The sequence below is a fragment of the Lactuca virosa genome, chromosome 3 (assembly GCF_052849685.1).
Source record: "Lactuca virosa cultivar CGN04683 chromosome 3, Lactuca_virosa_CGN04683_v6, whole genome shotgun sequence".
Taxonomy (NCBI): Eukaryota; Viridiplantae; Streptophyta; class Magnoliopsida; order Asterales; family Asteraceae; genus Lactuca; species Lactuca virosa.
This window is the reverse complement of record NC_136428.1, coordinates 425,933,013-425,947,739: the sequence shown is the minus strand read 5'-3', so window position 1 is coordinate 425,947,739 and position 14,727 is coordinate 425,933,013. Positions and strand designations below refer to the sequence as shown.

General features: G+C 37.4%; 1 protein-coding gene across 1 annotated transcript; it reads right to left on the bottom strand.

Annotated features, from left to right (window-relative positions):
• Positions 1-723: 723 nt before the first annotated feature.
• Positions 724-1,251, bottom strand: LOC145165060 (uncharacterized). Its single transcript, XM_079083695.1, has one exon. The coding sequence runs from the start codon at positions 1,249-1,251 to the stop codon at positions 724-726; it is 528 nt and encodes a 175-aa protein (XP_078939821.1).
• Between the last annotated feature and the right edge of the window lie 13,476 nt (positions 1,252-14,727).

Sequence of the window (14,727 nt, the reverse complement as noted above, 5' to 3'; positions counted from 1 at the left end):
GTGAAGAACAAAGCTGTGAAAACCGAGAACAGAATAACAAGCTTGATTGACACCGGTCTTGCTTTGATACCAATTGTAAGGTCCTTGATGGAAGGATTTATACTAATGATCAATCAAGCATAAGAAAACAAAGAAGAAATGGAGTAGAGGTGGAATAAAATTGAGCTTGCATACAATTCACACTTGGAAATGTCGGATACAACTCAGGAGACCAAAAACAGCAATGAACAACTGTAGATCAACAACCTACTACTGACAACCTGACAAGACTATTTATACCAATAGACATTGACTGAAAACAGGTTTTCGGTCACACCTTGACCGAAAACCTTCCTAGACCGAAAACGACAAACTACACAATAAGACTCCAAAATACATTGTCAAATGCCCTAACTCATCTATACATTGTTGCCTAGCCCAAACCATATATATTGGCCCTTCAAAATCTCCAGCTAGGAAAGCATTGTAACAGTTCACGAGGCCAAAAGCTAGAGCCATATTTTCTTCAACTTCCTTGGGGGTTGAGATTGTGGCAGGAGCTTTTGAGGAGGAGACAGAGTGTTGATAAGACATAGTAGGTGGAATAGCATGGGTTTGTGGAACAGTGAATGCTTGAGTTTGTGGAACAGTGAGTGATGAGAAAGCATTGTTTGATGAAATTCCTAGGTTTGCAGTGGAGTAGGAATTCACATGATTTATCTTACGCTGCTTATCATCCAAATCTCAAGCCTTGATGATAGTCATAGTCTCAGCAAGAGTAAGCCTGTTAAGATCCTTGGTCTTCTTAATAACAGAAACATTCATGTCCCATGATTTGGGAAGAGAGTTCAATAGCTTCTTGTTTATCTCCGACTGTGGTACAGAAATTCCAGCAGTGCTCATTTCAGTAGTGAGTGTGATGAATCGTTGAAGTTGGGCTTCAAGAGTCTCCCCAAGAACATGGTTGAACATGTTAAACTTTTGACGCAGCATATCCTGTCTACTCTGTTTCATATCATCATTTCCTTCATAAACCTCTATTAAGGCTTCCCAAAGCGCCTTTGCAGAATTATATTCTCTGAATCCTTGAGCGATGTCAGGAGATAAAGCCATGGTCAAAGTTGCAAGTGCCTTTTCCTGTTCTTCAATTTTCTCAAAGTCATCATCAGTATAGTTCTCCACTTCTTTGTCAATCACAGTACCATTTTCAAGTGTTGTGGTAATTCTAACTGGGACCCTAAGGATGCTTCTCCATATCTTAAAGTCTTTCATCTTGATGTACTTCTCAATCCTGTATTTCCATTCTGGAAACCCATCGGCTGATAAAAGTCATGGAATTCTCATAGTAGTTCCCATGATCGAATCCAGTTCTTGATGCAATGCACTGTGTTGAGGTTCCATTTTTTTAATAATTTTTTTTAATTGATTAAAAAATAAAAACTTGTCCAATAATCAAGGAATGTCACACCGAAAACTCAGAAAAATCAACAATTAAGGTTTGGTTGACCGAAAACAACTGATTTCGGTCAAGAATGTGATTTCTACCAAGAACGTGATTTCGACCAAAAACGTGATTTTGACCAAAAACGTGATTTCGGCCGAAAACAAGGTTTCTGCTAAAAACTAACAACACCGCTCCACCGAAAATGTGATTTCTGCCGAAATCGCCCAGATCTGTTGAAAATTACGATTTCAAACAGATTTTCGATCCTTTTTGCCTTGAATCCTCGATGAACAGCAAGAACCCAACAATAACAGCAGCAATAGTGAATAATTTTTAACAATAAACTCAAAACTGTTTTCGATCAAGACTTAAATAAATCGAAAACAATCAAAATCAGCCAAAAACAAGCTTAATCACGGTTGACACTAGATTGGCTCTGATACCAATTGTAAGTCCCAAATAATGAACCAACTAGTGATCAATCGAAATCAAACAGCAAAATGATAAATCAAGAAGAAGAAGCAGAAGAAGAAGAAGCAAGATCAATCCAAATGCACACGATTGTATTTCACAAAATCGTCTGGTACAAAGGATCTTACACAAAGCTATGACCGAAAACTGCTAACCTGAAACCGGTCATCTAAGACTCCTATTTATAGGGAACACAAATGAACAGATCAACCCAAGACCGAAAACACCTATGGACCGAAATCAAGGCTGATTTCGGTCCACCCAACCGAAAACATAAACTAAGCCCAAACAAAAGCAATAACAAAGCTTATAATGTATAAGCCTAGCACAAACCAACAAATTAGGTCCTAACACATACACACACAGAGAGAGAGAGAGAGAGAGAAGAATTTGGTGTAAGAATGGTTAGTGTCGAGCTTACAATTTATAAGTTGTTTTGGGCTCTCTTACGTTGTGAGAATCAATGCTCACGTCGTGAGGCCTGGCTGCATCACCTCATAGACTTGTCATTTACGTTTCTAGCTTCGAAAGGTGTCTGGATGACTTTTCACGTCGTGAGAATACATGCTCACGTCGTGAGCCTTAAACTTATCACTCTGTAGACTTGCCATCTACATTCTAGCCTTGAAAAGTGTCTGTTTTACTCCTCACGTCGTGAGAAAGCATGCTCACGTCGTGAGCCCTGACAGATTAGGGTTTCTGCCACGTGGCATGCTCTCAGGCAGCTACATCTTCGGAAGGTCATAACTTTTTCACACAAGCTTCGTTTTTTATGTTCTTTATATCAACGCGTAGGTGGAGACGTACTCTATAACTTTTGTTTAGATCTCTAATGCTAAAAAGTACTTTATCGTAAAATCACTTTTTACGATTCCCGGTGTCATGCCGGTTTTGTCTCGAAACTTAGATAGGTCATAACATCTTTGTTATAACTTGGATTTCAGCGTTCTTTTTATGTAAGGAACCCTTATGGTTGGTTATGTTATCCTTGGTTGGAATAGGAGGGTTGTTGAAGCCCTATATATAAGCATGTTAGAGGAGCTTTGCCAAACAGACTCTTGGACAGAGTTTTGTGGTACTGTCGTTTGAGGAGATGTCAATTTCAGCGACCAATCGTGAATCCGACACTTCAGAAAATTGGTAGATCAGCTCAGAGCTCAAAAAATCTTGGGTAGATCGAAAATGCGGATGTTTGGTCAGCAGTATAATTTAGGGTCGTAAGGATTTCGTTCGGATTAGATTGAGAAGTGGAGCCATATTGGCGGTGTTTCAGAATGGTCTGTCTGATGCGGAGTTAGACAAGGTATTGGGTTTTCGAATCTCGGGCAGAGTAGTGTTGGTTACTCTTCAGTGGTTAAAGCTAGTGGGGCAAGGATTCGATCATCGTCAGAATGTGGGTCCTGCTAAGGTTGGGTTCGATTATTATATTGCAAGATTAGTGTATGTTAGAGTTGACTTTTATTGGGGTTCTACAAGAATTGACCGAATCGTATGGGGTGCCTGGAATGTAGTAATGAGTGATTTCGATGACGAAATTTAATTTAAGTGGGGGAGAGTTGTAACATCTGTGTTCCAGTATGGTTTAGCTTTTTATTCTCTAAGGCTAAAAATGGAGTTTTGGGGAAAAACTCTGTGCCACGGCATGGAGCAAGGATCCCACGGCGTGGCATTGAATAAATGGCATGCACGTTTTATCGAGACGTCACGGCTTAGCAGCTGTTCTGGCCCAAGCACATCATTCTTTAGGGTTCCCTATGTATTTAAACCCCTCTAAACCCATTTTAGGGTTCATTATCAGCCTCCAAGCCCTCTTTTACCTTATAAAACCCTAGCCTCCATCCCTTGTTTGATTCTTGAGCTTTTTGGAGCTTTCTTGGCTTGAAGAAGAAGAGAAGAAGAGGAAGAAGGTGATCTTTTTGTGGATCTTGCAAGGAATCAATATTATCATCACCTTATATTATCTCTGGACCCTTGTAAGTGTCCAAGTTCTTTGCTTTATGTCATTTGGTGGTTAGATCTTGAATATTATCCAGTGTTCTTCATGTTTGTGCAAGTTTGAAAGGAAGGAACTCATAAAGTTGGCAACTTTATGACTTTCCTGAGTCCCATGAGCAACATATATTGTAGATCTAGGTTTTGGTTGGGGGTTCTTGATCTTGCAAAAGTTTTGGTCATTTCTAACTCATTTTGACCTAAAATGGATTCTAGACATGCTTTGGATGTGCATGTCTATAAAGCTTTCACCTTTATGATAGATATGGTATTATAAACCCTTCTGTAGTGGTTGGGTTAAGTAATTTTTTAGATTAAGGACTTAATGGTTAAGACATTATGGATTTTGGCTTTATTTGGACCAAGGGTTTGAGATCTTGATCTCTTTGGATGTCTTAATGAATAAAGTTGGAATCTTTCTCCATTTCAACAATAGTATGGACCAAATCTAAACTTTGGGGCCCTTAGGATCGAGGGAGGCAGCTTAATCCATTAAGCTGCTGAAGACCAAATGCCCACAGCATGGCACCAGGTCTCCACGGCGTGGCGATAAGGAATACACGATAGACAGTTTGTTGGAGGGCCACGATGTAGCCATAGGTGGCCACGACATGGCGGTTGACTAAAGTTAACATGGACCATTGAATTTGGATTTGAGTTGACTTTTGGCCAACACCTAGTTCGGAAGGAAAGCTAAGGGTTTATATGGTTTGGCCGTATAGGTGGTGCGTAGCAGCGGTAATCTGTCAGTGAGAGCAGTAGCAGTTGAGCCTTCTATGATGATAGTTATCTTTGTTACACTTGATTATATGATTGTATTCACTTGATTGTTTATGTGATTATTACCGGTATGATTATATGTTATATGCATAGATCCAATCTAGGCTCGGAGTCATTATGGACTTGGGGGTTGATACGGACCCGACATAGCCTCTTGCTGTCATATGGGTTGATACGGACTCGATACAGCTACATGTTGTCATATGTGGTTGATACGGACCTGACACAACCACGTATTGTTATATGTATATGTTTATTGTATGTGGTATTTTGGGGAACTCACTAAGCTTTGTGCTTACAGTTTATGTTTATGGTTTCAGGTGCTTCCGTTTTCAAAAGGAAGGGCCCGGTTTGATCGCACTGCATCCCCAAAGTTTATTCCGCCTTGATAATTTCTACTCTGATGTTTAAATTCTATTTTTCTCTTGAATGGTTTTTAGAACAATTTGTTATATAGATCGCTGCTTTAAAAAATAAAATTTTACCTTATAATTTTTGGAATGTTACAAGGTGATACGACGCCTTGGTAATCGGTGCCGCACCGGGGATCAGATCGATCCTGAACACTACATGCCTCACTGGAGGCATACCGGGTAAATCCTCCGAAAATACATCTTTGAACTCCCTTACCACTGGCGCATCTGAAATAGAAACTCTCCCCTCCACCCGAGTGTCAACCACATAAGCGAGATAACCCAAACAACCATGTTGAAGATACTGTTGAGCCTTGGCAGCTGAACAAAAGGTCGAACCAACCCTGGTACCCTCGCAATAAATAATCATTTCTCCCCCACTTGGGATTCAAGCTATCACCCATTGTCTTTCACAGTCGATCATGGCTCCAAATCTGCTTAACTAGTCAATCCCTACTATCACTCATACATCCCCCATAAGGATGGGAATCAAGTCGATCGAATAAGACACCCTGAATATCTCCAAGGTACAATCCCGAAAAACGCTCATCACAGAAACCCTGTGTTTTTTGCGATAGAAACTCGCAACGGACACTCAAACTCCCCAATAGTCATGGAAAAATCCCTACTGAAGGACTAGGATACAAAGGACCGACTCGCACCCGAGTCAAAAAGCACAAGAGCGGGCAAAGAGTTCACTAAGAATGTACCTAGCATAAATACAATCATAAGCATATAATAAAATAACTTGACAGAATAATAAATGGGAACATACCAGTAAATAGGTCAGGCGCCACCCTGGCCTCCTCCACTATGAGCTGAAAAGCACGACCCCTGGCATTTGGGGCCTCAGCTCTCTCATGGAGTCCATCCATAATCCTCAAGGTAGCCGGTGCTGGAGCCTATACTGGTCTTGCAGGGAGCAAGGGACAGTTGTCCTTCACATGGCCAACTTAATCACAATGGTAGCAAATCTTGGTGCTCAGAAATGGGGCGTGCTGACGAAAATCCCTAGCAAGGTGGCCCTCCCTGCCACATTTGTGGCACCCAGTAGCTTATCGACAAACACCCTCATGCGTCTTCCGACACTTGCCAAAAGTGCGGCCCCTCTGGCCTCCAGATCATGAACCAGTAGGTTTGAACCGCTTTGTTGCCGGCTGTGACGGAGCTGGGGCTATGGAACAAATTTAGAACCAGAAAACTGGATTGCAACCGGAATCGGACCGGAACTGGAACTGTTAGAACCGGAATATGGAGAACCAGTCCTGTTGATGTCGAAATTAGTTGTGAGATGTCGAAGGTCAAGGGATAGTTTTGTTATCATGTAATGTTATTATAAGGGTACTTTTGTGTCGAAGCTTTTCATTTTAACATCCTTATATTTTTTGTGTGCTTTCTAGTTCCCTATAAATAGGTGATCACTACTAGAGTTAGATAAGAACTTCTCTGTAATTTTCTAAACACTCTGTACTCTTTGAAAGCATAAATCGAGCCATATAGATGTTATTTAGATTTCGTGTTCTAAATCAATTCATACTCTGATTCTATTTCATTACTTGATTCAATCGGAACTACATTTGGTATCAGAGCAAGAATCAAATTGTTTTGATCTGATTTTCATTTGTTTCAAAAGCTTTTTGAATCTCGTTCAAGATTCAAAAGTTTCCGCACTTTTGATCCTGAAAATCTTTGTAGATCTTCAGTTTTGATTTGATTCTGCACTTCGATTAACTAATCGAGTGTTCGTTGTTCATTTGCTGTTTGATTCATCTTATTAATCTCAAATTTCTCAAGCTTTTCTCTGAAATTTTCCGTACATCCATGGCGAACTTCAATATGAATACGATGACTTCTTACTCTCATCTGCTAGGATCTTCAACTAAGATTCCTATGCTAATTCCAGATTATTACGATCAATGGGCGGATCATATGGAGGATTACTTAAACGGAATCGATGAAGAGCTATGGAAGTGCATTACTGATGATGTTCATCCTCCGTCTTCTGTTCAAAGTGTTGGTACTTCTGCAACTAATCCAGATGTTGTTGATCAAACTGCAAGGCTGCTGAAAAATGAAAAGATGTATGAGAGAACTTTGTGGAGCTCTTCCTCCTGTTGTGTACAATTATGTTCGGAGATGCAAAACCTCAAAAGAGATCTGGAACACGCTAAAAGAAAAATATCAGGGCAGCGAGAAGAGTAAAATCAGTTCAGTCAAGCAATGTCTGATTGAATTAAGAGAGTTCAAGCAAAAAGATGGAGAATCGATTGAATTGTTCTATAACCGTCTGAATGAGCTTATCGATAAGTGCAACAGGTATGGCATCACCATATCAACTATGGAGTTCAATTTTACTTTCATAATGGGGCTTCGAAAGGAGTGGAGGAATGTGAGTTTGATGGTAAAGACACAACAGAGCTTCGATTTCTATACTCTAAACGATCTGTACAACGTGCTAAAAGCTCACGAAGCTGGGTGAATGAAATAGCTGAAGAGTCAAGGATCAATCTGGGTGGTCCATTAGCACTGGTTTTGAAGGTATTTGGAAGAGAAAATGAGAAGGAAGTTGCTGAGAAGGAAAGTTCTGATAATGAAGGTCTTATCGTCGACTCTGATGACGAAGTTGTAGCTTTTTACTCGAACAATAGAGTAAAGAAGTTTTACAAAAAGCCTTTCAATGTGAAGTCGAAATCTGGAGAAGCAAAGGGTAACTACACTGGGAAGGTGAACGAAGAGAAGAAGTTTGAGAAGAAAGAAGTTAAGGGTGAAGAGACGAAGCAAAAGAAAAAGCTCAAGGGGGATACAGGAGTTGATTGTCACTATTGCAACGATTCTAATCATATAGAAATAGATTATATGTTGAGAAAGAGAGAAGAAAAGAAGAATAAGGTTAAGGATGAAGCATATTATTCATAAAAATTGGAAGAAGTGAGGGTAAGTCGAAGGGATTGTCATTAATAGAAAGAGGAGATGATGAAGATGAAGGAAAATACCAAATATGGTCTTCAGGCTCGGATGATGAAGAAATGAGAAATCCAACGCATGGAGCCATGTTCGCAAGGTATGAGGAGGAAAAAGAAGAGAAAATCACTGGTAAATGTTTTGTTTCGACTTCTGGAGACAAAGCACCAATGACATTGAAGGTACGTTATCTACTTCAATCCTTTAATATTCCTTCAAGTGCTTATAATTCTGTGTTAACTGAATTTGATGATGCAATTACTTATGTCAATAATCTGGTTATTTCTGCCAGCAATGAGGCTAAAAAGTCTAGTACTCAATTACTAGAAACACAGAAGATGTTGGATTCGAAGAAAATGAAAGTAGAGTACTTAGACATGCAAATAACAAATTTAATGTGTGATAGAGATAGCCTAAGTGCAGATGTTAAAATGTTGTGAAAACAACGAAACATATATTGTAACTCTGCTAAAAGACTATATGGAAAATTGACAGCTTTACATCATTCTTCAGATATTAGCAAGGACCAACATAGGAAACTTTTCCCTTTTTGGAATTCGAAAGGGATAAAATTGACTATATTTCCTATGATTGTGAACAAACTATTGCTAAATTTGATAAAGTACCAGATAATCGATATGCTTATGGTATTGTTAAAATTGAAGAATGTCTGAGTGTTGATGAATTAGTTGACATTGTAAATGATACCTTGACAAAAGACGAACAAATTAAGATTTTGAAAAGAACTGAGAATTCGAAAACTGACCCTCAAACTAATTTTGCTGATATTGAAGATGATTCTGATGATATTAGTGAAATTAAAGAGGAGGAAGTTATTGATTACTCTCAATTGCCCATCCTAAATGTCACTTCAATGGCTAAAGGCAAAGAAAAATGTAATGATTCTCCTGTTAAAATTGACACTGACAAACCTTCAACTTCAAAAGTTCATGATCATAACAATGTGACTATCAAAGATAGTCAAACTGATAGTGATGATGATGATGATGTGTCGAAAACCAACACAAAACATGATGATGTTCCAAAGGAAATTCCAATGGTTGTATTTGACCAAGTTTTTGACGAAACAGAGAAATTCGACACAATTATGAAGGAAAAAGGTTCTCATTACCTTGAAACAAACACAGTTGTGTATCCGAATTTTAAATGCTCAGATGAGATTGTCTTTCCAAATTAGGTTTTTGTCACAGAAGGAAATAGTGATAACATTAAACCTGAGATGCATAAATTGGTTGAAGAAGATAACAAGAAAGCATGAAAAGAAGGATTTATCTCAAACCAAAGTACTATAGAAAACAACTTAACAAAGAATTCCTACACTTTTCAAAGACAAAAACCACAACGTGTTTGGGTTGGGAAATCTAAAAAATCAACTGTTGTTTCAAAGAAAGATGATAATGTATCTCAAAATGTCAAAATTAATTCTCAAGACTTTAAGGAACAAATTGAAAAGATTTTGAAAGAAAGTGGTATTTCAAAAAGACAAGCAAGAAAGAAAGTTTATAGGCAAAACATTGAGTCACGAAAGAAATCAAATGTTATGCAAAACAAAACTTTTGAACAGAAAAAGTCTAAAATGGTTCGGAATTCTTTTCCAAAGGAAGATGAAAATAAGAAAAATCCCGCTCTAAAACAAAAATATTTGTCTTCAAACAAACCACCAAATGATTTTTTCAAAGTCTAAATCACAAGAGTCAAAAACATACACAAAACCAAATTTTCAAACATCAAATGGAAATCAATTTACAAATCATCAATCATCAAGGAATTTCAATTCAAATCAACAAACAAAGTTTTCACTAAATCATTTCTCTCGACAAAATCAATTTTTGAATAAACCAACGAATGTTCAAAATCGTTTTTCCTCACAGACGAAACCAGTATTTTCAAATCAAAAGTTCGATAAAATACATGCAAAAAGTCATGTGCCTTTCAAACCAACTCAACCACATTTTCCAAATCCTCCTACGAAACATGTTCCTAAAGTTTAGTATGTAAAAGGCAAGTTTTATGTGAAGAACATTAACCATTGGCTTGAAGGAAAAGGGAAATCATTTAAGTCAGGAAAGTTTTCTGAACAACAAATCAGGATTGCGTATGAACAATATTTGAATAAATATTCTAATGGAAGCTCTTCATCCAAAGAATCAAATCCTTATGACAAACAATGGAGAGCCATTCCGAAACAAAAGGTTACTGAGAAACGAACTGAGTCATTAAAGGAAAAAGTCAGTGAAAATTCTAAAGCAGAGAATACTTACTTTTCTGTGCCTTTAAGTAATGAAGTTGATGTTATTGATAGTCTCAAATCTAAAGTTCGTACTTGGATTTTAGGATCTTCATTTCACAATGTTTTTCAAACTAATAACCAAGGACCCAAACAGCCTTGGGGACCTAAATTCTTTCATTGATTGTAGGTGTTGAGTGACGAGCAAGATGATGACAAATGGTACATTGAAACTGTTTTCTCTCGTCACATGACGGGAAGAAAAGAAAACTTGTGTGATTATCGAAATTTGGATAATGATGGAGTAGTGAAATTTGGCAACAATCACAAGTGTCAAGTTAAAGGTTATGGCAAAGTAACGAATGGGAAGTTCACGGTGAATATGGTAGCTTATCTCGAAGGTCTTCAACACAACTTGATAAGTGTTTCGCAACTAGTTGTGGGCACTGGCAATCAAGTGGTTTTTAATGAAGAAGGGAGTATAATTTCGAACATTGACACAAAGGAAGTTCTGCTCAAATCCAAAAGAAAATGTGATATGTTCACTCTCGACATAAAACCCATTGTTGGTGTTCCTTCAGTATGTTTACTCTCGAAAGCTTCATCAGATATGAGTTGGCTTTGGCGTTGAAGATTTTCACATTTGAACTTTCGAAATCTTAATAAATTGGTGGTAAATGATCCTGTACATCGTTTACCTGTCTTAAAGTTTGATAATGATACTTTATGTGCAGCCTGTGAGCAGGGAAAGCAACATAGACAAGGTCATCCAATTGTTATTGATTCGAAGATCGTGGAACCACTGGAACTTCTTCATATTGACCTCTGTGGATCATCGACTGTTGAAACAATCAACAAGAAATGGTACATTTTGGTTATTGTAGATAATTTCTCACGGTTTACTTGGGTATATTTTCTCGGGTTAAAATCTGAAACTGCTCAAGCAATGATCGACTTTATCAAACATATTGAAACAAGCTTAAAGAAAAAGGTTCGAAAGATCAAGAGTGACAACAGCTCTGAATTTAAGAACAATGTTCTTGATTCGTTTTTAACAGACAAAGGAATTTCGCATAATTTTTTTTCGCCATACACGCCTCAACAGAATGGTGTTGTTGAAAGGAGGAATCGTTCACTTTGTGAAGCTGCAAGAACAATGTTAACATATGCGAATCTTCCTCAATATTTTTGGACTGAAGCAGTTTCCATTGCATGTTTTACTCAAAACATATCGTTTATTCATCGTTGTTTCAACATCACTCCTTATGAAATCATAAATAACCGTAAACCTAATGTAAAATTTTTTCATGTTTTTGGGTGCAGGTGTTTCATTATGAATCTCAAGGATAATCTTTCGAAATTTCAGTCTAAGGCTGATGAAGGAATATTCTTGGGTTATTCACATAATTTGGTTGCATACAGGGTGCTGAATAAACGAACAAGAAAAATTGAAGAAACGTTCAATCTTACTTTCGATGATTACTATGTTAAAAGAGTTGAAAAATCCTTCGAACAAAAGCCAATTATTAATGAATCAACGGATGAATCTCAAAGTTTGAATTTTTTAGATTTTGATTATGATTTAATATTCGGTGTTCCTGACACGGCTGTTGATGTTGAACTTCATGCTGATGACAATCGGGTTCCTGAAGCATCAAAGCATACAGATAATTCAACTATTATTCAGTATGATGCAGATTTAAACTCGACAACAAATTCTCCAGTGTGTAACAAAAGTCTGCCATTTCTACAAACTAATCAAGTGGAGGGGGAGCACTTGCATCCAACTACTCATGTTGAGGGGGAGCATACTTTAGAGCGAGAGCATCCAAAAGATAATTTTGTCGAGGGGGAAAAAAATAATCAAACAAATATTTCAAATATTCAAACTGAAATTTTTCATGATTCAACTGATAATGTGTCTATTGCAGGTTCAGAGAATGATGAAACATTCGAAGATGCACCATTAGAGTTTGATCCTGCATATCCACCTTTGGAAAAATGGACACGAAATCATCCAAAGGAATAAGTTCTTGGTGATCCTCATGAAGGAGTGTTAACACGAGCTCAATTTCGTGCAAAGAATGAGGTACTGAATGTACATCAAGAATTTTGCATGTTCAATGTTTTTATTTCGAAAATTGAACCAAAATCAGTCAAGGGTGCTATGGAATATCCTGATTGGGTTGTTTCTATGCAACCTGAGCTTGTTCAATTCGAAAGAAACAAGGTATGGAGATTAATTCCCAAACCAAAAGATGTTTCCATAGTGGGCTTAAAATAGATCTTTAAAAATAAAACTGATAAAGATGGTAATATTGTTCGAAACAAAGCTAGGCTTGTAGTTAAAGGTTATTCGCAACAAGAAGGTATAGACTATGAGGAAACCTTCTCCCCTGTCGCAAGACTCGAGACGGTTCAAATATTTTTAGCCTATGCAGCGCATAAGGATTTTGATGTATACTAGATGGATGTCAAGTGTACGTTTCTCAATGGTGAACTCGAAGAGACGGTGTATGTTGAACAACCCATGGGTTTTATTAATGAAGAATTTCCTGATCATTGTTATATCTTAGATAAAGTTGTTTATGGGTTAAAACAAGCACCAAGAGCATGGTATGCAACTCTTACCAATTTCTTAAATCAATCGAAATTTAAACAAGGATCAGTTGATCCCACTGTCTTTCAAAAGAAAGTTATGGATCATCTCATACTTGTTCAAATTTATGTCGATGATATTGTTTTTGGCTCTACTGGCCCTGCTTTGTTAAGAGAATTTGAAATTTTGATGAAAAGCCAATTTGAGATGAGTATGATGGGGAAGATAAACAATTTTCTGGGATTAAACATTCGTCAGAGCAGAGAAGGAATATTCATCAATCAAGAGAAATATACAAGAAATCTGCTAGAAAAGTTCGGAATGATGAATAGCGCAAAGCTAAGAGTACCAATGGTTGTTGGAACAAGGCTTAGTCCATCATTGGATAAATCTGTTGTTGACCTCACATTGTATCGAAGCATGATAGGTTCGTCAACCTGATATTATGTTTTCTATGTGCAATTGTACTAGCTACCAATCGAATCCCAGGGAGCCCCATCTAACTGCTGTCAAGAATATATTTTGTTATCTCAAAGGAACAACTTCGTTAGGACTATGGTATCCTTCGAAGACGGGCTTTTTCATACAAGCATTCTCATATGCTGATTTGGGAGGTTGTAATCTTGATCGAAAAAGCACAAGTGGTGGGTGTCAACTATTCGATCGGAAGTTAGTAAGCTGGCAATCAAAAAAGCAAACATGTGTTTTGATTTCCACAGCAGAAGCATAATATGTTGCTGCTGCAGCTTGCACTTCACAAATCATATGGATACAAAGTCAACTGCGTGATTATGCAATCAACATGAAGAAAATTTCATTGTATTGTGACTCACAAAGTGTCATTCGCATCTTCCATAACCCTGTTCAACATTCGAAAACCAAACGCATTGCTCTTCGTTACCATTTTATAAAAGATCACGTTGAAGATGGAAACATAGAAGTTCATTTTGTAAAGACCACTGATCAGCTTGCTGATATCTTTACAAAACCCTTGGATGAAAAATATTTTGTAAGAATTCTAAATGGCTTAGGAATGATGAATGCGAATTCTGTTCCTGGACAGCCTTCGTTAGAATGACAAGCCAAAATGGAGAAAAGATGTCGATTCAGCGGCTACTGTTCATGATTCAGTGGTTACTTTTCATGATTCAGTGGTTACTGTTCATAGTCAACGCTTCAACATGCTTCGCTTACGATACCATGCACAATGGTTTGACAAAAATCTTCATTACTTTTGCTATGTTTCAAATTTTCATTTACCAGGTACAATTCTTTTCCTGTTTGTTATTTTTTCGTTATCACAAATCAAAAACAACAAAAAGATTTTCATTTTCGTTATCAAAAATTAGAAAAAAAAATCAAAAAAAAAGAAAAAGAAAAAGATTTTCATTTTTGTCTTTCTTTATCAAAAATCAAAAATACCAAAAAGATTTTTCGTTATTTTTGTTATTTTCATTCAAAAATTCAAATTTTCAAAAATATTTTTGTGTTTTGATAATTTTTACTAGTATAGATTTTAGCGAAGATTTTTGGTGGTTCATGCTTGCTGCTTGAGGGAAAGGTATATTTTTGAAACTTTGTCCTAGTTCGGATGTCCCTAGAAGCATGATGCAGCATGTCGACCCAAGCCTCCATAACGCAATGTTTTCGAAGCCTTAATGGTTTTCTCATCCTGAGGATTCCTTCCCCATCAAGTTATATTCACATTCGTTACTGAGCTACCTTACTCTTCTCATATGAGTTAAGAGTTTACTGCTTGGCCCAATCATAGCAGAGGTACATTCGATTCTTAAACCCAACCTTTTTCATCCTAAAGTTCTTTCACGTTCACACACAATGA